At 49.7% G+C, this 24,800-nt stretch overlaps 1 protein-coding gene across 8 annotated transcripts in view; it reads right to left on the bottom strand.

Annotated features, from left to right (window-relative positions):
* The window catches only part of BCORL1 (BCL6 corepressor like 1), a 64,616-nt gene that overhangs the window by 20,490 nt on the left and 19,326 nt on the right, over positions 1 to 24,800 (bottom strand). For 6 of the 8 annotated variants that reach the window (XM_045473103.1, XM_045473101.1, XM_045473102.1 and 3 more), the window contains 7 exons: positions 24,577 to 24,706; positions 19,512 to 19,602; positions 15,954 to 19,226; positions 10,524 to 10,689; positions 9,340 to 9,420; positions 6,986 to 7,375; positions 2,793 to 3,016 (listed from right to left, as the gene is read on the bottom strand). In XM_045473103.1, the coding sequence (XP_045329059.1) occupies positions 2,793 to 3,016; positions 6,986 to 7,375; positions 9,340 to 9,420; positions 10,524 to 10,689; positions 15,954 to 19,226; positions 19,512 to 19,602; positions 24,577 to 24,662 (4,311 nt within the window). In that variant the 5' untranslated portion in view covers positions 24,663 to 24,706. The remainder of the gene's footprint in view (positions 1 to 2,792; positions 3,017 to 6,985; positions 7,376 to 9,339; positions 9,421 to 10,523; positions 10,690 to 15,953; positions 19,227 to 19,511; positions 19,603 to 24,576; positions 24,707 to 24,800) is intronic. The other 2 variants (XM_045473108.1, XM_045473109.1) reach the window with 1 other exon arrangement.

Raw genomic sequence — 24,800 nt, 5'->3', positions numbered from 1 at the left:
TTTAGGGTAATCTGTTACACCACCAGAGATAACTAATGCATACCACTTAGCCAAATCCCTCAGAGCATTATCAAGGTCTCACTGAAATCCTATGTCTTTTAAAACATTCTACATTACTCTAGCTTTCTTTCTCTGCACACCCAGAACACCTAGCCTGAAACAAATAATCTGGTGCCTAATGCTTGACTTTTAACCTCCTTCCACTGTTTCATGGACAAGTCTGGCCTCCCTTGCTAGGTTTTAAGTTGCTTGGTGGCAGGGTTCATATTGTCATCTTCTCTTTTGTTCCTTACAGCACTTAAGTCAGGGCTGGACACATCATCACAACAGACATTTGTTGACTAGATTCAAGCCAGCTATGTGCAGGGCCCTGGGAACACAGGAAAGTTGCCTAGAAAATCCTGAAGTCAGGAAAGGAATGGCAGCAGGGAAAAGACCAGAGCCCAGGGCATTTGTTTCCTCCAATAAATCCTGAGACAACCAGAGCTGTTATCCATCCCTATCCTAAAAGGGCAGAGAGGTACAGTCACTAGCAGGAAGGCACTGGCTATGAGTGGAGAGTGTTGCTCTACGGCCACGAGGGTAGAGGTATGTAATAGCAATACTGGAGGATTCTGGGTAAAGTGCCTAGGTTTTTGCTAAGCCAAGCCAGGAGCCAAAGGGTGACTCTCCTTCTGGGGGCAAGAGCTGCCAGAGACCAGGGAGGCTGCCTGAGCGGGGGGGAGCAAGAACAAATGGGGGCCCCCTCCCCCTCCCTGGCTTGGAGCTCCTGTGGGAAGAAGCCTTTGGCCAATACCCCAGCTTTAGTGTTGCAGGCGCATCCTCCGCCTTCCCCCTGCCTTGCTTCTCACTACAAAGCACCATGCCATGGGGGTAATCAGAGCAGGTGGTGGTGACTGGGAGAGAAAGAAAGGCGGGAGGGAGAAAGGGAGGCCCTGTGAAGGGGCAAAACCTCTCTGGGAGGGACACTGCTGCAGACACTGCCAGGCAGAATAACCAGGCACAAGTATCAGCATGTGCTGCTGACCGGCAGGCGGCTGGTCACCTTTGTGTGGGACAGGGCCATCTGAGTGTCTGGGGAGGAGCAGGGAAGAGGAGGGGGATGCCCACTTTTCACCAGAGCTGCTCAGGGTTGCAGTGTGTCCCTGCCTGGCCACCCCCTCCCCCGGTGTCTCCTGGGTACAGACTGAAGCCACCCATTCACAGGGTGGAGGCATATGGAAAGAGCCACGGCAGTCAGGCCTGCTTCACATCCCAACTTTGTCACTCATGACCACTGAGTAACCTCCTGGAAGGCCTTTAACCTTCCTGAGCCTTAGTGTCCTCACCATAAGATGAAGACAACAGTGCCTACCTCTAATAGCCGCTGTGGGAATTAAGGACGACCACGTGAATAGCACTCAGCACAGACCAGACTTCTTTATTCCTTCCCCTACCCCGCCCCCTCTGGGGGTCTGAGGGAATGGTCACTGCTACCTTGCCAATCTGTGCCTCTGTCCTCTTATCCCTGCCTCGACCTGAAGCTTGAGGATGTATACCAACCTCAAAGAGCACTTTACGGTTATCAAAGCCTTTTACATCAGTTGCCTCCTTTGTTCCCCCAAGCACCCTTGTGAGATGGAAAAGACATGGAGTATCATCTCCAATTTAAAGATGAGGAAATAGGCTTGAGTACCTTGTCTGAGCTGGAACCAGATTCCAGGAGAGGGAGAGGGAAGGGGAAAGGAGGGGAAGATGAGCCCCTGGGTCTCCCGCCTTCTGTCAGTGCCACTCAGGGATCCCTGAATGAAGCTGGAAAGAGCTGTTAAAGTCACAACCACCAAACAAGCCCAATATGACCCTTTTTTTGGTTGCCAATGACAAATACATATTATGGGTATACATTTGAACCTGGACCTTCACTTCTCTCAAATGTAAAGCTCACCGAGGACCGAGGACCACGTGATTTTTTTTCGAATGGTACAGTGTGGAACTCAAAACCAATGCTGTGAACATCAGACCAAAAAAAAATGTCAACTATGAATGGGGTTCTAGAATGCTGGCCCGGCTACTGACTGGTGAGTGCCCAAGAAGCAAACAAAATGGGGAGTTGGGTGTGGGGAAGGGCAGCTAGAGCTCCTTCAGCCCGACCCTCAAGCAACCTTTGTCTAGATATCAACATCCTTGCTTCTACAAGTTGTTTTCTACCTTGATTGATTCAGAAAGCTCTCTGATTGGTTTCAAGTGAGTTAAGCCCAGACAAAAGCTTCTTGATTGGATATTAACAAGCTATTCAGGCTAACATCCTGCCATATTCTTCAACTCTTCCTTAACTCAAAGGAGATCCAAGGATTGTTGAAGAAAAGCCATCATGAGCCAAACCTGAGAGTTTGCAGTCTCTTATTGTTAGCTATAACTTTAGTTCCCATTTTTCTATTTTCTAATGTTTATTTATTTTTGAGAGAGAGAGACAGAGACAGAGAGAGAGAGACAGAGAGAGGGGGAGACACAGAATCCGAAGCAGGCTCCAGGCTCTGAGCCGACAGCACGGAGCCCGACGCGGGGCTCAAACCCACCAACAGTGAGATCACGACCTGAAGTTGGACACTTAACCAACTGAGCCCCTAGTTCCCATTTTTCAAATGCAACCCCCAATTCTTCTAGGACTAGTTCAAAATACTGGAATAAATATGGGTTAATTTGGTCGTTTCCATCCACTCCCTCACTCAGAGGACCATTCATCAAGGAGCCTGTGGAAAGTCTGCCGCCTTAGCCTGCTCCCCTCACCCTAACTCCCCTCGCTGCCAACGCACCTTTGCCTCTTCTGAGACATTCGCCATGTGCTTGGTTTTGCACTTTCGTTTTCCTGATGGCTTTTCTGAATTCTCAAGGCAGGCTGGCTCCTCCAGGTTATTCGGGAGGAAACCATTTGGTGAATCCGAGATCCCCTGGGCTTTGCTGGGCAAGAGAAGGTTCCTGTTTCTGAGGCGGTGCTCCGAACTTTGGGAGGAAGTCTTCTGCTTACGGGCCTTTAAATCTGAAGGCAAGAAACAGGAAAGAATGGATGTCAGGGAAATGGAACACATAAAAGCAATGCCCTCCTCTAAGATGAATCAGAGGCTTTGGGGGTTAGAATCTCAGTGCAAAGTTGTATAACTATCAGCTACCAGTATCTGATAGTGTGGTGCTGATGATTCCACTAAATGCTTCTCAAATGGACACCATACTTCAACATGGGAGTCTCCCCTCTCCAAGCAGGTGACGACTCCTAGCCCTGCCAGTAGGGGGCGGCCCATCTGGCTGTACTCACTATGAGGGTAATTTTAAAAGGATTTCCCCCATAGCCCAGAGCAAATTACAACTTTCTTTTCAACTTCTCCCCCATCCTCTTTGTCTCCTTCTCCATTCCAGTATGAAAGCAAATTTAGCAGCTCTGCTTAAGCTACTATGAAGCACACCCGGGTAGGGAGTAAATGGAGCCGTCTCCCTTCATAGCTTCAGCTCATCCACCTGATGGCCTGATTGGTCACCCTCTGAGGACACAAAGATCAAAGCCACAGAAACTCCCTGAAACCAGAAGGTGTCATAGGCCTACTTAGTTGGTGGGCAGTCGCAGAAACCTGCTGTCTTCCCTGGCTGGAAATCAAGTCACTGGAATACCCTGGGCGGCATCTCTAATTCTAGCCACAGCTCACTAAATAAAGTACTTTCTAGCTTCAAAAAGTGTTGTGGGGCACCTGGCTGGCTCAGTCAGTCAAGCATCTGACTTCTGCTCAGGCCATAATCTTGCGGTTCATGAGTTCGAGCCCCACATCGAGCTTTCTGGTCTCAGCGCAGAGCCCGCTTCAGATCCTCTGTCTCTCTCTCTCTGGCCCTCCCCCACTCAGCCTTTTTCCCTCTCTTTCAAAGATGAATAAACATTAAAAAAAAAAAAGTGTGGGGCACCTGGGTGGCTCAGTCAGTTGGGCATTCAACTTAAGCTCAGGTCATGATCTCACAGTTTGTGAGTTCAAGCCCTGCATCGGGTTCTGTGCTGACAGCTCAGAGCTTGGAGCCTGCTTCAGATTCTGTGTCTCCCTCTCTCTCTGCCCCATCCCTGCTCATACTCTGTATCTCACTCTGCCTCTCAAAAAAATGAGTAAATGTTAAAAAAATTTTTTTTAAAGTGTGGTTGTGATTTTGACAGCTCTTTCCAGATCCAGAGCACCGATTCCTGAGAGGCACTGGGAACTTCATTGACAACAGCCTCACCCTATAGGTCTGTCCTAATGCCCATGTATAGGGAGTATAGATTGGGTCTACCCTTACCTCTTAACTAATATCAGTGTTATGTGGCTTGACCACTAGCTGTGTAATTGGCTGGAGGCAAGTCACAACCTCCCAGAGCCTCAGTTTCTATGTCCATAAAATAGAGAAAATATATTCCACATCAGAGGGCTGGTGGGAGAATTAAATGAAGTAACATAGGCAAAACCCCTTTAAAAGGCATTATAAAGAGTGAGGCATCCTTATCATATTATTTCAATGCAAGCTCTTTAGGGAGGGCCATGCCCATGTGTTCTTTATTTCCCCCACAGGACTGACCGCCATGCCCAGTACATGACAAAAGATCAGTACGTCTGGGAAATGAATAGCTGCAGCCTCAGTTTCTCCAATTTGTGAAACAAGGGGGTTGAGCAAGATCCAAGAGTTCTTAACTCGTCTCCCTTGACCCTGGCATGTGCTCTCACATGTGACATTACCAAGGGCAAATCCAGATGTGGGAGCCAGCACTAGAGCATGAGGAATTGCTCATATAGATGATGCACGGCTCTTAGAAGGCCAGCTATCATACTACCCTTCTCTCCCAACTAGCCCCGAGCCACCAGTGGGTCCCCACACCTGTCCAAGAACTGTGGTGTTAGATGGCTTCTAATGGCAATTCCAACCAGAACATTCCAAACCAGGGCTTTTGATGCCACAAGCCCGGGCTGAGGCAAAAGAGGAAGGAAGAGAATGGTGCCTGATGAGGGAGGACCTCAAAAAACATGGGGAAGCCATATTATAGCATTTACTGCCACAGGAAAAGCAGTAGCCCCTTAACCCATTTACCCAGGGCAGGAAGGGCTCTGGAGTTTATTCAGTTGTAGTGGGGCAAGAAACTCACAGTAGCGGGAAAGAAACGGAGAATGGAAGTAGCAGGTGTGTGAGTGGAAGTGGCTCTTCCTATCCCCTCTGAAGGTCAAGATGGGAGATACCCAAGTCCAGAACAAAAGGGAAGGTCATGAGACTCAGACAAAAGTAAGGGGACCTGTCTAGTTTGGCCTCTGCCTGACTCTCTTCTGATGTCAACCTGAAAGGTAGTAATAGGAGGAATCAGAGCTTTCCAGAGAAGAGAGACATTTGCCAGGCAATCCCTTCCTGAAGAGGTCACCATTGGATCTGGAGGAAGGTAACCAAACCATATGCCAAAGCCAAGAGCCTCCATTCAACACCCTTAGACACATGCATGGAGGGAGAATGACCTATTTTCCAACAACTAAAGCTGCCCCCAAATCAAATAAGATGCATTGCTAAGTGGTGTTCTTCATACTCCCAGAGGTGTTTAAGTAAGGGCTATTGTCAACAGTGCTAGAGAGATCTCTGCTTTGAGTGGAAAATGGGACCAGATCACCTCAAAGGTCCTTCTGATTCCAAAGCCAATAGGTTCCATAAGAAGCACCCAATCTTCTAGGAAACCAGCTCTGAGAAGACTGGGTGATACAAAAGCTCTTCTTCATCCTAACACAAGCGGCTGAGACCAACGGTTTGACACCTCTTTCTTGACCAATTCCTTACGGCTCCAGCAAGAAAAGGGGAAAATTATCACCACTCTCTCACATAGTTGAGGAAAATTAGCTCAATTGCTCTCTGAAGTGTAGGGATGGTACCGTATATATCTCTCCTTAAACAGAGCCGGAAATGACTGCTGGCCTCCTTTGCATTACAGTAAACCCAGAATCTACTGCCCGTCACAATGCAGGTATTCAGTGTTCACTAACAGGGAGACTGTAGATGTTTCCCAGCGGCTCAGGATAAATACCTTATCAGAGACAATCAGTTGTTGCTTCAAGGGCAGAAGTCAGAGAAAGACAGTGAGAGACAGACATGTTCTTATGGAACCCAGAGATATGCTTCTTGCTCATCTGGAAATCCGCTACAGAAATGGGCCCACCCCCCACCCCCACCCATAACCCCTGCAAAAAAAAAAAAAAAGAAAAAAGAAATAGGCCGGAACAGTACTTAGCAGAACATACTGATATTAGCCTTGGTGACGGTCCATGATTACATATTATAGCATGTGACGTAGCCAACGAGAGCCTGGTTTTCTCCTTGGGCTGCCTGCTTTTCCAACTCAGGTCCAACAAAAATGATGCCACCTCAGGTCACCTCAAAGCTTCACTCTGCCTCTTAATAACCTTTGTAGCTTTAATTGAGAAAGCAATGTTGTGCCCGCTTCTACTTGAAGTTCTTCTGTTAAGTTGAGGAAACTTTGTACTTCTTTTTAGTGAAGGGGCTGAAGGTATCCCAGGAAAGGCAGTCAATGAGTGCCTCTTTCTTCTTGAACCCAGGATTCTAGGAGGGAGAACCCAGCCTCCCAAGACCCAGCTCCCTCAAGCCAATCGGGAACTCCCTGGTTCAACTTGTCCCATGCCAAGGATGCCACTGTGGCCTTGCCCACAGGTTCAGACTTTTACACGAAATTGGAGGGCCCGGGCCTTCATGCCCTCTGCTCACCTGCAGGTCAGTCCAAACTCATTCAATCTTAACTCCAAGCCAAAACCTGGGGACTGGAGTTGAGTGACCCCCTCTGGCAGCTGGAGCTCATAGCACCAGGTTTCTAGGGGTGCAGAGGCTTTTGGCTGGCGAAGAGAATGCAGATGTGGGAACACCCAGGATGCCCGAGGGTCCCCAGAAGCCAAAGTCACTGTGGTTTGGGGACGAGTGACAGCAGCTCACTGGGGCAGCGGCCCCCAGCCAGCCTTACCTGCTCTCCCTTTTCGCCGCTGCTCTTCTTCTTGCTCCGTCAGGTACTCCCCAGTCTGATATTTTCGGCTCTTCTGTCGTCTCCGCTTCTTCCTCTTCACCAGGCCTTCCTCCTCATCTTCCTCCTCCTCCTCATTGGTGTCCCACATTTGCCGGGCAGCCTCTGTCCTCCAGGGCATTTCTCGGGCTCGCCACAGGTGCCGGCGGCCCTGGCTCAAGAGAGTCTTGTCCTGGGCATGGTGGCTGCGATACTGGGTGTCCCGTTGGGTCTTTCTCACCTTTCGACGCTTAGCTGGGGTGGGGGTCACATCTTCTTCCTCCTCTGTGGGGAAGACCTCCTGGCTTCCCATGTCACTGTCTGCCATACCAGCAAAGGAGCTACAGATGCTTCCTGTGGACGGGATGTACAGAGGACGGTCAGGTACCTCTTCAAAGGACAAAGAGTATGGTGTCGAAGCAAGTGCCCTGGATTAGAAGCTTGAAGGTCTGGGTTCAAGTTCAGTCTCTGCCAGTTATTAGCTGTGTGCTCTGGGAAAGTTCATTCACTTCTGTTTCCTTCTCTATAAAACGGGGACACTGTTCTTTGCCTTACTGGCCTCAAAGGACTGTTTTGAGGCTCAAATGAGATAATTCACCCATAAGCACTTTACAGAGTCCAACATACCACACAAATATCGAGTATCCAAAACACACGCCCTTCCTCATTCATGTTGCTGTGACTTTAATTCATTGCACAAACTCTTACTTCGTGCTTACAAGGCACCAAGCATTAGGTGAGGAGCAGGAGGGGGCCACAGGTCCCTGCCCTTTGGGAAATTAGGGTTCAGTGACAGGTAAGGGAGGGCAGATCGGCATGGCACCCCCGCCCCTGCCCGCTATGTGACCACCAATCTCTCTGACAGAGCCACCCTGGATAAGCAGAATCATCACAAAAGAAGAGTCTCAGGAAAAGCAAAGCAAGGAGTCCCTTTCCTGTGATACAGCCTGGGTTAGTCCCACCCAGATACTCCTCAGCCAGGCCCTCTTCCCTTACATTGACCCCACCTCCTATTGAGTGGCCAAGAGTCCAGGGGTGGAGCTCTCTCCCTGCCCACCCCCCTCCCCACTGCAGCTGTTCCTCACCACTGAGCAGGTTCATCCCTGACCACCCCAGCATGAGGGTACCTTTCCTGTCCTCCCCCACCCCACCCCCTTGGTGAGAGACCATTTTCATCCCCACTCCTTCCTTCAACTTTACTAACAACAAAAGTATAACCCTAAATTGGCTTGGTTTTAGCACAACAGCAGATCTGACGATCTTCTTCAGAAACAGCTGAGACACCATCATCTTTCTCCCAAAGACTCGCTATTAACTCGACAATCCCCAAACACAAGCGAGGTGAGCAGAAGAAAGAAATGGTTTGAGGCAAAGAAAGCAGCCCTTAACCAAAGCTCCAAGTCAGGCAGACCGCTCAAAGACAGCAAATATCCAGCAAACTTTCCATATACAGACCAGGCAGGGAACGAAGTGTTCTGGTTAATCTAATATTCTGGTTAATACAGAATCACCATAGAGATCACACAGAGATCACCAATTTCCAAAGAATCAAATACAGTACAATGTGTTTAACAGTAAAACGGGACTGGGCATAATGTAATCACTCTTTGATGATTCAGAAGACACTTCAGGATTTTGCGAGGCCTCCAGGCCGTCATTATGAGCCCCAATTATCACTGCGTTCTCCATGTGCTGAGTGCCAGTTAATAGAATGTCAGATAGATGAGTTTACACTGTGCCCTGCTTTCCCATTCTATCCACTTTGCATGGAAATATGGGTGAACCGGGGCAACCACTTCCAGGGCTACGAACCAACATGGAGGCTAGCAGACAACAGTGGTAGTTAGAAACAGCTATCTTCTTTTAGACGCTGAATACAAATTCAGGGACCAAATGTGATTCTACCGGCCCTGATAACTCAATGACCATTTCCAATTTTGTTGACGCCTGTCGCATAGGGCAATAAGCCCAAAGGTTCTATGTCCGTGCCTGAGACTGGCTCCACTACTCATGAGAGGCCCAAGCGTGGAGTGGGTCAGTCTTCCTGAGCAACACAGGCCTTTCCTCTTTCCATCATCGGCTGCCAACAGAGATGTCAAATCCCATTTGGAAAAGCTAAGCAAACAGTCCTAAAATCGTGGGCAATGCTCCCCCTCCCCACCCTGGGCTTTCTTGTCCCTGCAAGGAGCAGGGCATCTTAGCACAGTGAACCAAATTCCCAACTCTCCACCTGGGCCAGTGGTGAAATCATTCCACCAGATTTCTACCTCTTTTTTCAGAGAAATGCCAATATGGGCCACAGCTTCAGACTCACTCACCAGACTGACTGCGCGTCCGTGTGCTCAGAACAACGGGGATGAAGTCACGGAAACTGCTCTTTGCTTTCTTCTCCAAGGAACCTGGAGTGATGTGTGGTTTCAGGGGAGAAGGCAGAAATATCACAATCAGAGTCAAAGTACTGAAAGCACCCCTGAGGGGCTCAGATGAAAAATCAAGGTGGGGGGATTGTGTGTTTTTCCTGGTCACATTTGTTAGCTCCCCTTATGCTATCACCTATGTACATCTCTTAGAGAAGGAGCACTTCCCAGTGGTGTCTGAAAACTGGGAGTTGGGTCATTTTTGCTGACACCAAAAAAGGCTGTGTACAGAATCGATTTGCCAGCATGCCAGAAAGTTGAAGGTCTGCCTGCCTGCATGACTACGGGGCTGCTATACCTCCATGAAGTTATAGTGAGCTGGAGCAGGTGCCAGAGAAGGGCAACCTCAATGGATCTTAGAGGACTGAGCGAGGCAGGAAGATGGGAGCAGGGAACAGTGGACAAAGGAACACTCCTATAGAAGAACAGACTAGGAAGAGGCGGTCATGTCAGACAGGCAAGGCCATGGAAACATGCTACTGCCCGTGGCACTACTTGGGCAGCTCTCTCTCATGAGGGCACCAAGAAACTAGAAGTGGCAGAGCGTACAAGTCAAGTACCTGCTTCCATATTCCAAACATCCTGTGTGTCCCTAAGTAAAGGGTTTAGGATTTCCATAAACCCTTCTGGCTAGCTAGCTAGGTATTAATTTTAAAATTTGTATAATGGGAGTTGTCAAATATGCCAAAGGTAGAGAAAAAGGTGTAATGAACCTCCCTCCAGCTGTTTCGGTCTCAATCTTCATGAACCCCATTTCTTCTCTAAGCCTAGACCTGTTGCAGAGTAATGGGTTGGCTACTCTATTGTATGACTGACTTTTGTCTGTCTGAAAACCAACTTCTTTGGTCCTCAGAGTGTACTTTATTCTAGTCACCAGGGGGAATAGAATAAGCCCCTTTTCCCTTCGCCCTTGCCTCTGATTTCAGAGGCGTAAATTACATCACCCTTCCATAGCAAGGGAGTCTTTCCCTGGACTTTCCCGGGCAGTCCAGAGCCATCCGCCACCCCCCCCCCCCACCACCACCGACCTGCCCCAGGGAGCCCTCTGCAGCTCAGCCCAGGGGGCCAGGACCTGTGGAGCCTACCTTCCTCATGGCCATCGGCTCGTTTTCCTGGAGACTGGGAATCCGGCTTTGTTGGCTTCCGGTGCTTGTGCTTTACCCTGACTCTATTGTGCTCTTTTCCTGAATCTGAAGCCCCCCTGGGGCTCTTCTTGGTGGGTTCCTGGGGGTCACTAGGTGGCTTCCGGCACTGTGGAAAGGCAGAGAGAGTCAGGTCTGAGGTCAGTTTCGCTTCTTAAGAAAGCTTTCCCAATGGGAAGTCCTGTGCCCTGTCGGACACATGGACATGAGCTGCCCAGGTGGGGGCCAGGGGAAGGGGCCGCCTGCTGCCTTCCACAGTGGGCTAAAGAGGCTTTTCTGGACTGAATCCAGTGCCGTAGCTAATCCCCATAGATATCCACACCCCATCGTATTTACAGGTCTACAGAGTCTGCATTCATAAGCAGGATTAACACCTGAAGTCAGTTTGAAAGGTGCAAAAAAGTGAGGTCCATCCAAACCGCAATAGAGACAGGCAGAAAACAAAAATGCCTCTTCGGCAAGATGGGTGACTGACTACATTGGTCAAATAACTTCAATGCGAATGGTACTATTACCAACAACTGAAAACAATTTCTTAGCCCAGGCCGACTCAAGAAAAATGGTCTATTTGCATGTGTAAATTAATACCAGAAAATAGACTCAACGAAGACAAGAAGAAAGGCATGACACGGGAGCAATTCAAATCTCCCCATACTCATGGAAGACAATGAAAAGGCCGAGGCAGTATTAATAATGCCACTTTACACTCTGCAGCACTTTCAAAATCTCAAAATGTTCTCTTCTCTGTTATTTGATCTGATTTTCCTGACAACCCCAAACTGAGAAGCTAATATCATCCCCATTGAACAGACAAGGAAACTGAGGCTCCAAGACAAGACGTTACACGAATTTGTCCAGGGCAACACACAGACCCAGGTGTGACTGCCACTTAGCAGGCAAATCTACAAATTAGCTCATTTGTGCCTGCAGTGAGAAAGTGGTGGAACTGGGACTGGGGCCTAGGGCTCTTGGCTCCCACCTGGGCCTCTCCACAGCAGCTCTTGCTCTTCTCCCTCCCTGCTCATGTCCTCCACTCTTTCTGCTCAGCCCGCTCTCTCCGATAGGCACAATGGCCATGCTTACACAGCGCAAGGACTCTCTCAGCCTAACAGAGCCACATATCCTCATAAGCTTTGAGGTCTCTCCATGCCACCAAACAAGAAATAGGGCAAGGTAGGGATTTCCAGTATTCTAGCATCCAGGGAGTGCGGAATAAGCAAAACGTTTTAACAACGAAAGCAGGCCCTAGGAAGAAAGCAAGGGTTGTTTTCCCCCAAGCCAACTCACATGCCACCTTCTAGAAGGTTATTACTGTATAGCTCCAGCTACGGGGATGGCAGATGTCTTATCAATAGAACATTTTCTGCGGTGTTGGGGGGTGTCTCAATTCTCCAGCATCAGGGAGTCACCATTCCCCATCAAATTCCCGGGACTCCTACTACCCAGCGAACTACTCCTGCTTCTTACTCAGCAGAGGGCTGAGCTAAAAAGTCAAGTCTCAGTTTCCCCCTTTTGCTTGCTGCTAGTTCCTACAAACCAATGTGCTAGGACAAAAAAGAACTGGGGAGGAAAGAGAAAGATGGGGAACTGTTGGCTTAAAATCTCACCTTTAGGAATGGCCAGAGAAAGATCACTTTAAGTCAGGGGGAATAAAGTTAAATGCACATAAATCTGAACATGTCCTATTTATTTCTGAATATCATTTTTAGCTGGCTCTTTCAAGTGCAGACCATTAACTTTTATTTCCTAAGACAGACAAAAACAAGTAAAACAGAACATCTAGAAAGGATTTCTGTCTGTAAGTTCTGCAAGGGCAGCACTGAGAGTAAAAACACACTGCATGCTCCAACTTAGGCAAAAAATTGGGTGGATGGGGAGACCGTGTAAGATGAATGTTCTGGTTAACAGAGTTTTGAAAGGTTTTCCAAAGAATTTTCCAAAAGATGAGAAAACAATAAAATACACCCAGCACCAGATGAAGCAGAACTCTTCCTTTGCTGATGATTCAGCCAGCCCTTCAGAATTCCATGAGGCCCTAGGGCAGGTGGTATAGGAGACAGGACACTATTCTAATTCTCAGCCATACCCTGACAGGGGCTGTTTTGAATTAAGCCCTGATCTTACTTTGCTTATCAACAGTTTCTTTTTCAGGAAAATGGAAGACAAGAAAATAAAGATCTGAGCTATTTACTCTCCCCTCAAAGTGGAAGTTTCATAAATCATTATAGGAAGCTGCTAAGGGCTGCTACAAGGCCCCGGATCTTGTAACTTTATTCTCTGTCCTGGGTATCTGTCAGTGGGCCCAATGAACTATTCATCTAATATAGTCAGGGGCAGTGCCAGCCTGTCATCAGGTCTCTTGCAAGACATAAGCTCCATGAGAGCAGGAGCCATATCTATTTTGTTGGTAACACTAACAATAACAATAGCATCCACAAACACTTACCGAACACTTACTTACTATGTGCTAGGCACTGTTCTAAGCATTCAAATATGTCACCTCATTTACTCTTTTTTTTTTTTTAACAACAACATTATTGACAGGTAATTTATTCAGATATATCATACAATTCATTTGATTAAGTTTACAATTCAATGGTTTTTAGTAGTCACAGAGTCATGTAACCATCACCTAGTTCCAGAGCTTTTTCATTACCCCAAATGGAAACCCCATACCCATTTCCCCATCTCCTCCAACCTTAGACAACCACTATTCTACTTTCTGTCCCTATAAATTTGCCTATTCTGGATATTTCAGAACATCACCTCATTTAATCTTTACACAGCCCTATAAGGACATACTATTATTGTCTCATTGTACAGATGAAGAAACTGAGGGCCAGAGAAATTAAGTCATTTGACTGAAACCACATAGTTAGGGAAAAGTAGGACCAAGACTTAAACTCGGGCACTGTGCCTGGTTCCAGAAACTATACTCCTCACCAAAAAGCTGCACCACCCTCCTGAAGATGTAGCTCAGTGCCTGGGAGGGACTGGCATGTAGCAATCACTCAACAAACACTTGCCAATGGTTAGTGAAACAGTTACACATAAGGAGAGAAGATAGTGTGGCAGAGCTTAAGATGAACATGAACTTTGGAGCCAATGACTGGAGTTTGAGTTCTAGCTCTACCAATTAGTAGCTGTGTCATTTTGGGTAACTTACCCATTCAGTCTGTTTCCTTCATGTTCCTATCTATAAATTGGGTATAGCATTCACCTCATAGGGTTATTGTAAGGACTAAGTTAGATGACATCTGTAGAAAGCATTTGGTATGTTGTGTATAGTACATATAATGACAAGAATTACTGTTCTTTTTTTAATAACATTTTAAAATATTTTAATGTTTATTTATTTTTGAGAGAGAGAGAGAGAGAGAGAGAGAGAGAGAGAGAGAGAGAAAGGGGCAGAGAGAGAAAGAGAGACACAGAACCTGAAGCAGACTCCAGGTTCTTGAGCTGTCAGCACAGAGCCAGACGTGGGGCTGGAACTCACAAGCTGTGAGATCATGACCTGAGCTGAAGTCCAGACATTTAACCAACTAAGCCACCCAGGTACCCCTAATGTTCTTTTTTAAACTTTTATTTATTTACTTTGAGAGAGAGAGAGAGAGAAAGAGAGAGAAAGAAAGAGAGCGAGGGAGCACACACACATGAGCAGGGGAGGGGCACAGAGAAAGGGAGAGGAAGAATCCCAAGCAGGATCTGCGCTCTCAGTGTGGAGTCTGACATAGGTCTCAATCTCACCAACTGTGAGATCATGACCTGAGCCAAAATCAAGAGTTGGACACTTAACCGACTAAGCTACCCAGGTGTCCCTAAATTCTTCTTCTTATTACTACCAAGGGCAAATCACAGCTACCTGAGTAAATGCTATACATATGCTCTACTATGTCATGACCTGTGTTCCTACTTGGCATGTTTGCCACACAGAAGTGGTTGTGAAGTCACTGAGAAAACCCACCTAAGCTCTATCCCTGGGGTTCTTAATTTAGAGCCCATGGGCTGGCTTTGTGGAGGGGATGGGTCCAAGAACTTGAAATTACTGGCAAAATTCCGAGGTCATTTTCTGTGAACAGGGTCTTAGCAGCTTCTCAAAATGCTTTATGGTCCAAAAAAGACTAAGAGCTTCTGCCACAAACCCAAATTAATGGCACTCTGGCTAGAAATCTGTTCATTAGTGTGTATCAACATTCAGTTTGAAGGCTTCTTAACATAGCTTGAAATCACTCCATATTTTTTTAAAAGTTTATTTATTCATTTAAATAATCTGTACATCCAACGTGGAGCTCGAACTCCTGATCCTGAAATCCAGAGTCACATGGTCTTCTGACTGAGCCAGCCAGGCACCCTTAAATTGCTCCATATTTTTTTTTTAATTTTTTTTTTCAATGTTTATTTATTTTTGGGACAGAGAGAGACAGAGCATGAACGGGGGAGGGGCAGAGAGAGAGGGAGACACAGAATCGGAAACAGGCACCAGGCTCTGAGCCATCAGCCCAGAGCCCGACGCGGGGCTCGAACTCACGGACCGCGAGATCGTGACCTGGCTGAAGTCGGACGCTTAACCGACTGCGCCACCCAGGCGCCCCAAATTGCTCCATATTTTTGAGAAGCCTTATCTTCAAGTGCTTCAAGAATTTCCCTGGATCACCAGCAGCCTTTGGATCCCCTCTGGAGTACCACTGGATTGAAATGGAATCGTCTTGACCCATCTTTTTGCCTAGAACCCTGCCACCATGAAGAACCCAGAAGCAGACACCCACCTGCCTTGCAAACCACATTCCCGATGGGTTGAAACCTGAAGCTGCCCCTCCCACCAAGCACTGGGCAGGTAGGAAACTGGCAGATGAGCCCAGAAGCTGAATTGGAATTGGCTCCGGCGCCACAAAACTCCCAGCCTAATCCTAAGCAGGCACCCCCAACGGTTCAGAGAACAACTCTGTCCAAGGCCCCTTCCCTCCCCTTGAGAATCTCTAGTTCTCAAGGCCAGCAGTCATCTCAGAAAAGGAAAAGGAAGAATGGTTATGTGTGGAAGAGCCTGTTATCAATTGATTTTCCTCATCAATCCCTTCTCCTGCTCTCCAACCTCATGTGGGACAATGGCTTCCCTGGCCTCGGGGACCAAATCATTTCCCACATCCTATAAAATACAAGCCAGCCCCTCCTGACACTAAAACACCATATATGGAAAGTGTGACTTAGAAAGGGGACAGCAGGTCATTATTCACTTTACACAAGCCTTCCAAGCCTTTACACAAGCCTTCAGTTCACAGAGCTTCTCAAGAACACTGCCATGGGAGGCTGACATCTGCAGGACAAAGCAGACCTCTGGTGTCCCGGCCCTGCCCTTGACCTCAGCCCAGAACTCACCTTGGGTCCATGGGAACTCCGGACTATGACCTTGGTTTGTGGCTGCTGCTCCTCAGCATCCTTCTCTTTGCCAAACTTCATCTTCTTGGGCGGCAGAGATTCGGTCACCCCATCGGTCACCACTGAGTCTGGCTGCCACTTGTTCTTGCAGGCAAAGACACCCATGCTTTCCTGTTTCACTCGAGCCTGCCCAGCCTTATTCCGAACTTCAGCTTGGCCCCTCTGGGGAGCTGCTGGGAGGCCATCGGTGCGGAAGCAGGTGGCTAAATTGAAGACGACGTCACCATCCACCTTCTCCATTTTCACCCGCCCCAGGTCCACCTGACTTCCAAGCTGTGAAAGCTCTGTGCCGGAGCCCCTCTTGCTGCTCGGGACCACATCCATGATGAGCTCCTTGGGGCGGCTGTCATGAGGTAGCAAAGGCAGCTCGGGCATCTTGTGCAGGTTCTGGGGGGTGGCCAGGACCAGCTCGTGGGACATGTAGGTGGCCAGCACTTGGTTTTTAGGCTTCGTATCTCCTGCCAGCTTCAGGCCACAAGCCCCCTGGGGACCTTCCATCTTAGGAGTGCTGTCAGGACAGAGGTGGCTCTCGGATTCCTCAGGCCCCTGATTCACTTTTATGTCCCCACTGCTAGGCTGGACAGACAGTGCCAAGGTCCCTGTCTGAGGGCTGAGAGTCAGGAGGACAGGGTTGACTTGTTCTTCGTAAGGCTTGGCAGCAATCCGGCAAGTTTTGTTCTTTGTGCCAGTGTCCTGCTCTGGAGCAAAGGGGCCTCCAGGCCGTGGCTGCCCCTCTGGAAGTCCATGCACAGCTTCACTGGGGCTGAGAGGTGACACACCAGAAAACTCAGAAACAACGCTGGTGGGCCTGATGGGCACCCCCTGACTGGGCGTCAGCTGCCCAGCACTGGAAATGCCAATGGAAAGCAGAGACGTTTGGTGGTATGGTGACCAGCCAACAGGCAGGACCTGGGTGCTGGTGGGTTTCCCATTAACTGAACACCGTGGGTAAATATTTGCTGGCCCCGTGGGCTTCCACAGAGAGAGCTCCTTGGTTTGGCACCCCGGCAGCCCGGGGGCAATGCGGGCTGGCGTGTAACGTTTGACTGTGCTTGACTGTCCCTCAGTCCCAGCCTGGCTGCCCTTCTTGCCACAGGGGGCACCAGTGCTCTTGGGTTCTCCTTGATCAATGATGGAGATGGGCTCCTGCTTGGGGAGATGGCGGGGGTCTCGGTTGAGGCCCAAGTTAGGGTCTTTGTTCAGCAGCAGGGATGCAGGCACTGGGTTGGCCACTCCCACATAGGTGCCAGGAATGGTGCTGATCAGCGCAGTCGAGTTCTTCACCCAGGTGCTTGGGTCCCCGTTCCTCACGATGTCGGGAAAGATGACAAAAGGCGAGGAAGTAGAGCCCAGGCAGGAGGTGACATTGCTACCGGCAGCCTGGGCTGTGCGCTGAGACCTAGACAAAACTGTGGAGAGGAGGGCCTTGCTGCTGGTGTGCACAGGGGTCAATACGGGCATGGGAGGTGTCTTGCGTTGGTTGGGCAATGGAAGCTTCTGGCGGTTGGACTTGGAGGACAGGTCGAGGGGCATCTCACTGCACTCAGGTGGAGATGCCATCTCTCGCTCCAGCTGTGGAGGTGACTTGAGGGGAGAGAAGGTGACGGAAGTCCCTTCTGTTTGCTGCTCGGCACCACCTGTCATCTTGGCAGGGTGTGGCGGGGCTGAGCTCACGCTGGGGGCTGGCAGCAAAGGCTGTGGGGTTGGAAGCACCTTGGCAGAAGCAGTAGAGAGGGAAGTATCTGCCAAAGGCCCGGGGACCCCATCGGGTGCAGACTGGGTGCTGGTGCTGCTGGATGGGGAAGCACAAGGAAGCCTGTTCACCTCCAGAGAGACGAGCTTGGAATCTGAAGTCAGAGGCCGGGCAACAGAAAATGCATATGGGTAAGACCGTAGCTCTGGGGAGGCCAGCACACCAGGGAGACACCTGTCCTGAAGGTATGAAGGCAGGACAGGGAGTGTGAGAGTGGAGGAGACTCCCAGAGTGGTTGGCAGCGTGGCCATACTGAGCGGCTGCCCACAGCTCGGAGGTGGGATATATACCAGCGGCTGGCTCGGGGTCAGTACTGTCCCTGGCTGAAAGGACAGGGGTACTTTTTGCATAGCTGGTGCCTGAGCTGCAGGAAAACATACTCGGCTCAAACTAAAGGAGGCTGGGATTGGTGCAGAGGTGGGAATGGCAGCCGGTGTGGCGGCCGGCATGGGCGTGGGGGCTGGAGTGAATATTGGGGCTGGGGTGGGCGCAGGCACTGGCGTGGGAGCAAAGGCAGGGATGAGGGTGGGGGTGGAGGGTGGGCCAGAAGATGGGGTTGGGGTGGGCATCGGCACCGACGGAGGGGCGGGAGCTGCCGGAGGTGTGGACGCCGGCATGGGGGCCAGAACTGGAGTGGGGACAGGCGTGAGGACCAGGGTTGGAGCTGATGGGGGCACAGGGGCCTGGATCAGAGCCAAGGGAGGAGCCGAAACTGGGACCGAGAGGGGGGTAGGGGCTGGAGCCGACAGGGGGACCGGACCTGAGGGGGGAGCAGAAGCTGGCACAGGCACCAAGACAGAGGCTGAAACCGAAAGGGGGTTCGAATCAGAGATGAGTGTGGGCACCGATGGCGGCGCTGGAGCCAGAGCTGGGACTGGTGCTAAGGGAGGGGACGGGGCTGGAACTGAGGTGGCGACCTGGACGGGAACAAGCCCAGAGTGGGGCACCGGGGTGGGGACAGAGAGGGGAACCTGGAATGGATCTGGAACAGACGGGGGGACGGAAGCTGAACTGGGAGCGGGGGGGCAGATGGGGGCTGGCAGCGGACTAAAGTTAGTGGGGACCAGAGGCAGGGTTCCCTCCACAGGGACTCCGGTCCCCAGAGTTGCCAGAATGAAAGTATTCTTCTCCCCAACACCGTGCCGAGAGTCCAAAGCCTTCACCCCAGCTGCTGAGCAGTCTGTTTGTTTGCTCATTTGGGTGCCGAGGGGAGCCCAGGAGCAGTCAGCCCTGCTGTTGGCAGCGTCGGCACTGTCGGAAGTGGTAAGCTTGAGCCCGTCTCCGGGGCTGCTCAGTGGCACCAATAGGCCCTCAGCCTCTGCCACGCTCCCAGCATAGTCCATTTTTGGCTGGGGGTCGTCAGGCTTGTCTTCTGACTTGTGCCCAAGTTTTTCTGCTGCATTGCCATCTGGGTCTGCCCCCCGGGCATTGCTGCCACTTCCAACTGCTGTGAGCTCCACCTGCAACGACAGAGCAGCGTGCCCGTCTTAGCTAGCTCTCTGTGGATGGCGCAAGTGTCCCGAGGCCCGGGAGAAGCGACTGCTGGTCCTCTTTGCAACTCGACCAACCGGGTCTCGGCAGAGGCAAAGAGCAGCTGGCCAATTTCTGTCTCACATACGGCAAGTCCTGGGAAATACCCTGTTCCTTCCTGCCCCCCTTCTTGGGATGGCAGACTGGGCACGTTGCCCGGGGCAGTTTGGCTCCACCCTTTGGCGGGCGACATGTGGCTTCACATGGCCCCTTACCTTGGAAAAACTGCTGCTGACACAAAACTCCTGAGATCCAAACCGCTGGCAGTCACCTGTCGTGGACTCCTCATCAGAAAGAGGTGCTCTTCTAGCATGGGAGACACAACCAGAGAAGAGCCATGAGGCCTAGCCTTTGGGCCAACACCACCTTCGGCAGAACACCTCCTGCCTGCCTGGGTTCCCATAAAACCTTCCTGTCCTACTTCTCTTGGTGGCTGGGAGGACATTACAAGCAACTGGAGGGGTTGAAGTCACAAGCCGGAGCCTGCATGCCCAGCTTTGCAAATTCTTGTAAAGGAGCCCAATCTGACTAGACTCCCCTCTTTGGGCTATGTATCCTTTTTTTCTGGGGCTCTCACCAGGAGTGTGGAGGACAGCCCAGCACCTTTGCTTTGTCCCCAGAGCTTACCCATCAAGGTGATCGTCCGGCATGTACTGGGCATTGCCAAAAGGGGAGAGATGAATCACAGAAGATCTCAAAAGGCATGCAAACCAGTTTTCTGTTAAGTACACTCTTATTTTAAGTCTATAAGGGAAGTTGGCTGCTGGTATCATAAGGGTAATCCTTTTCTAAAACAAATAACCACCTCCATTGTGTGTCATGTTCTAAATTTGAATCATCACCTATTCATCCGATGGGGTTGCCTAGAGCAGATACACATTTATTAGGGCGCGTAATGATACTGATTCGAGGCCACCAGGTCACTGGGTGCTGAGGGGCATTTCAAGGGCATGACTTCTTTCCCTCTGGGGCACCTCTTCCCCTTTTCTAAAGCACCACCAAACTCCAGCCAGCGCCTGCCCTCTTACATTTCTATCCTTGCCTGCACGCCATGCCTGCCAGCTCCCCACTCCTCCTTCATCCACTCTCATCCCAAAGGGTGGCCTGCAAGGCCACAGACTCCAAATTCAAGTTGGTATATTGCAAAGGAAAGGGCTGAACACCAGAGAGCTCAGTCCCAAAGGAGAAAAACCTAACTGAACTCCAATCTACTCAAAAAGTCTTCTGTAGATTTTGAATAAGAATCTTAGAAAATAGGGGCACGTGGGTGGCTCAGTCAGTTAAGCATCTGACTCTTGGTTTCGGCTCGGACCATGATGTCATGGTTCATGAGATCGAGCCCCACAGTGGGCTCTGAGCTGACAGCAAGCAGCCTGATTGGGCTTCTCTTTCTCTCTTAAAATAAACTTAAGACTACAAGGTGAAGTTCAAGACAGGACAAATACCCACTAGAAATTTAGTTTTTTGAGGAGAGTCACTCTCTGCCCTAGGGAAGACACTAATGGGGCAAGAGCCCAGGTGAGTGGCTGAGTGGAAGGTCTGGGTGCAAGAATAAAGCTCCAACAGAAGTGCTATGGCACAGCTCCAATGGGGAAAAGCACAGGAACGCTCTGTGTGCCTCTGGGGAGGTGGGCCACCTTGCGTCTTTGCCCTTAGCTCTCCAACAGCCCAGGAAGAAGCCAGCATCTGCCTCACCAGCCACCCTAGCCTAGGACAGTCAGGGAGCCTGTAGCCAACCCCCACAAAAATGGGGAGGGTCCTGCTAACTCCCTCCCTCTCACTGGAACAGGGCACTGGTGATGGACTCCAAAATTGTACCTGGGACAAGAGAAGCTAAAAAGGCAAGGGAGATCACCACAGTCCTCTTCCCATTGTTTCAGGGCTCCAGAAGGGGCTAACCAGGGGGAAATGTCTGTCTGGTCCCATTAAAACGTAACTAGGCTGGCAGAAGTGGGAGGGTTCCACTGCTGGCAATGACTGCTGGTGACAAACAGAAATGAGTGTAAGGACAGGCAAGGGCTGGAGATGCAGTCAGGGGTCTCGAGGAAGGGGAGGAAGGGGGCCCTGGGGGAAAGGGAAAACATACTTTGACATCAGCTCCTGGGAGACCAGAAAAGCAAGGCCTATACTCCCAGCCTTGGGCCAGGGAGAAGCATATTCCAACTGGACTGGCCAGTGATGGTTTTGGAAGGAGGACGGTGGCAAAGGGAAACAAGCAGCATTGCCCTCCCCCTTGCCAACCCCACCTGAGGGGCTGGGGACCCCACCTGCAGAGGCTCCCAACCAAACAAAGGGGATCTAGCTGCATATCAACCCCCTGCCCTTGCTGGACTCCCACCCCCGAATAAAATCACCTTGAATGCAGGAACCCCGCCCTCAAAGACAGCCACCAGACACCAGCAGAGCCAGCCTGCAAGCCCAGAGACTCTGGGGGTGGCAGCGGCAGTGGAAGCAGCAGTCCTGGCCACTCCAGCCATACCCATGCCTGAGTACCAGTCCCTGAGGCTCTGGGAAAATGTTGTGTGGCCACGTTTCAAATCCTCAGAGGAGAGGGGTGTGCAAAGCTAAGCAAACATTAAATCGCTCCATGGAGAGAAGAGCCTGGGACAGGAATAGCTTGCAGGGGAGGGGTGCACAAAGAGAAGTGGGTCAACCAGGCAAGGTTAGGAGAGTACAGGCAGCAGGGAGGAGGGGGCAGGGGTCAAAGCAGGCTTCAATCAGGACTGAAAATCAATCCCACCATTTCTTCCCAACAGAGATGTCCCTGGGCGATTGTGCTTAAGGCTCTGTTGAACTTAAACCAGAAATGGCCATAACCTTTCAGGGCTGTTTTCCTAACTATTAAGGGTTAGCACCACTGTCCAACCAGATCTTTTTCAGTTCCCACTGGGCCCTGACCACACCATACACATCAGGCCCCTTAGATTCTATCCCCTGCAGACTTTCCCTGCCTGAGTCCCAGCACACCCCAAGACCACCTGCATTCTAGCCAGGGTCTTCCTGAAACACACCATGTGGGAAATATCAACCCTCACCTCAAACTCCTACTCATCCCTCAAGCCCCTGCCCAGATGTCACTGCCTCTGGGAAGCCCTCCCTTATTCCCCCAGGAAGTCTGCCATTCTTGCATCTAGACTCCCACAGGACCTGTACATGCCTCTCTATAGCACTCACCATCAGTGTCCCATGACTGTTGGTTTGCTCTTGCTGGATTTAATAAATGTTTGTTGAATGAAGGAATGAATGGATACAAGACAGAAAGCAAGTGAGCAAGAAAACAGAGAGTCAGCCAGAGGTTTGACTAGAGTCAGCCGTCTGGGGCTCCCAGAAGGGCCCTGCCCCTGTTCTCACAGTCCTCAACTGCATCTGATGAAGCTGGTCAGGTTTCTCAAGCAATTTTAAGAGTTAGCCCCCACGTGCAGCTTTACACCCAAAATTTCTAAGTTCTACCATTTGTAAAGGGCTGAGGAAGATGATTTTTAAATAAGGTGGGATACCATTTTGGAAATCAGCTGTAGCATGGCCTAGACTGTAGAGAAAGGTGACAGTAAAGGGTAGATGAGATCAGAAGTGACAATGCTTAAAAGGTCATCTTAACCACTAGGCATATTTGGTAATGTAACATCCCAAGAAAGGTCCATAAAGAGGGAAAGTCAGGTTTGGGACTCACTTCCTGTTCCTTTCTCAGCAGGGATTTAGCATGGACAGTGAAGCAAGGTAACTTGTCCACTGATTTTTAAAGGCTGTAGTCCAAATCTCTGCCTCCAAGGCTGAACTACTTATAACGAGTTGCCAGTGAATGCTTATACAAATCGATACCACCACCGTCCTTCCCCCAGTTCATCTCTTAGTAAGTATCTAAGGACATACTTCACACCCAAAGGAAAATATCTTTCTAATGCAGATCTGAGAGGGATTTTGTCTTATTTTCCTTAGTCCTGACTTATATTCTAAAATTAAATTCCTTTTAAGTCCATCTCTAACTTGTTCCTCAGCATAGAGAACATTAAACTATTAGGCACTAATGGCTTTAAAAAAAAATAAAAAGGTCTATTCTCCTAACCTGAACCTAAGACAAGTATATAGTTCTGTTAAGAGCAGAAGAAAAAAGAAGATACACACAAAGACGTCCATTCCTTTACCCTTCGAAATTACCAACATTCCCCCACATGCACACACACCCATTGCACACATTCCCAAGATTTACCCAAGAAGACACCAGATTTGAATCCTAGGAAAAGCCATATTGTTCTTTATTCTAGGGGATTGATCTGATGTATTTGGATTTTTTTTTTAATGTTTATCTATTTTTGAGACAGAGAGAGACAGAGCATGAATGAGGGAGGGTCAGAGAGAGAGGGAGACACAGAATCTGAAGCAGGCTCCAGGCTCTGAGCTGTCAGCACAGAGCCCGACGTGGGGCTCGAACTCACAGACTGTGAGATCATGACCTGAGCCGAAGTCGGTCGCTTAACCGACTGAGCCACCCAGGAGCCCCTGATGTATTTGGATTTAAACAGTTGATGGATTGAAACAACAGCTAAACACCAGCAAGCCTTGCTTTTCTAAAAATGAGAGAGGCATTGCAACTATCACACGTCTCTGTCTTTGTCCCAGGGTCACAAAAGTCAAATATAAAATCTGAAGGCCCTTTTGAGTGTCCTTCCTATGGAGAGTGATCAGTAAAGGGCATAGTTTGGTCAACCAAACATTTTGGTGAACAGAAAATTTAAGACAAACACGTATCACCAATTCTCAATTTCGTATGACAACTACATTAAGCCGTTTGATCTTCCTGAGATACTTCATAAGGATCTCACTGCGAATCATCATTAGCCTCATGAGGCAGGAAAGCGCTGATCACCAGAATACCCACTAACAGTTCCCAGTATACAGCTGAATAATAAAACTGTCTTTCTTCCAGGCTTAGATCAAGGACCAAAAATATCTTATGCGTATCCTTGAGCACCGAACATGGATGCAGCAAATAAAAATTGCAATCGTCTGAGCTTCCCCTCACTCCACAATCTGACAGTTCTTAATGAGTAGACAAATGTTAGTTGGACAAAGGTCATCTGCTGGCCTCCTCACCTTCATCTGAACAGGAACGTCATGACAAGGCAGCCAACTGACACAGTCCCAGCCCCATCCCATCTCAGGAAAATTAGCAACCAAAGCCTCTTCCCCAGGGTCCCTCCCAGGGAGTGCTGCAGCTGTCCCTCTGGTGAGTAGGTACCGCTCACTGGAAGCCAGCAACAGCTACCTTCCCAGCCTCCTCACCTCTCCTCGTTGATGCCACACATGCGAATCCGGTCAGAACTGGTCCAGTTGTGCACGCCGCTGTAGAGTGGTGCTGTCGAGATCATGACAGCCACTCACCACCAGATAGGACCTGCTGTGGCCTCTCCCCCTGGGAAAAAAGAACTCCGAAAAATCAAAACTCGTAACAGGGACAGCTGCTTTAACCACCTTTAACAAGGAAACATTTAAATAAAGGCAATTAT

The sequence above is a fragment of the Leopardus geoffroyi genome, chromosome X (genome assembly GCF_018350155.1).
Source record: "Leopardus geoffroyi isolate Oge1 chromosome X, O.geoffroyi_Oge1_pat1.0, whole genome shotgun sequence".
NCBI classification, from domain to species: Eukaryota; Metazoa; Chordata; class Mammalia; order Carnivora; family Felidae; genus Leopardus; species Leopardus geoffroyi.
Note: the sequence above shows the minus strand (reverse complement) of the source record. Positions and strands in the feature narration are given on the sequence as shown.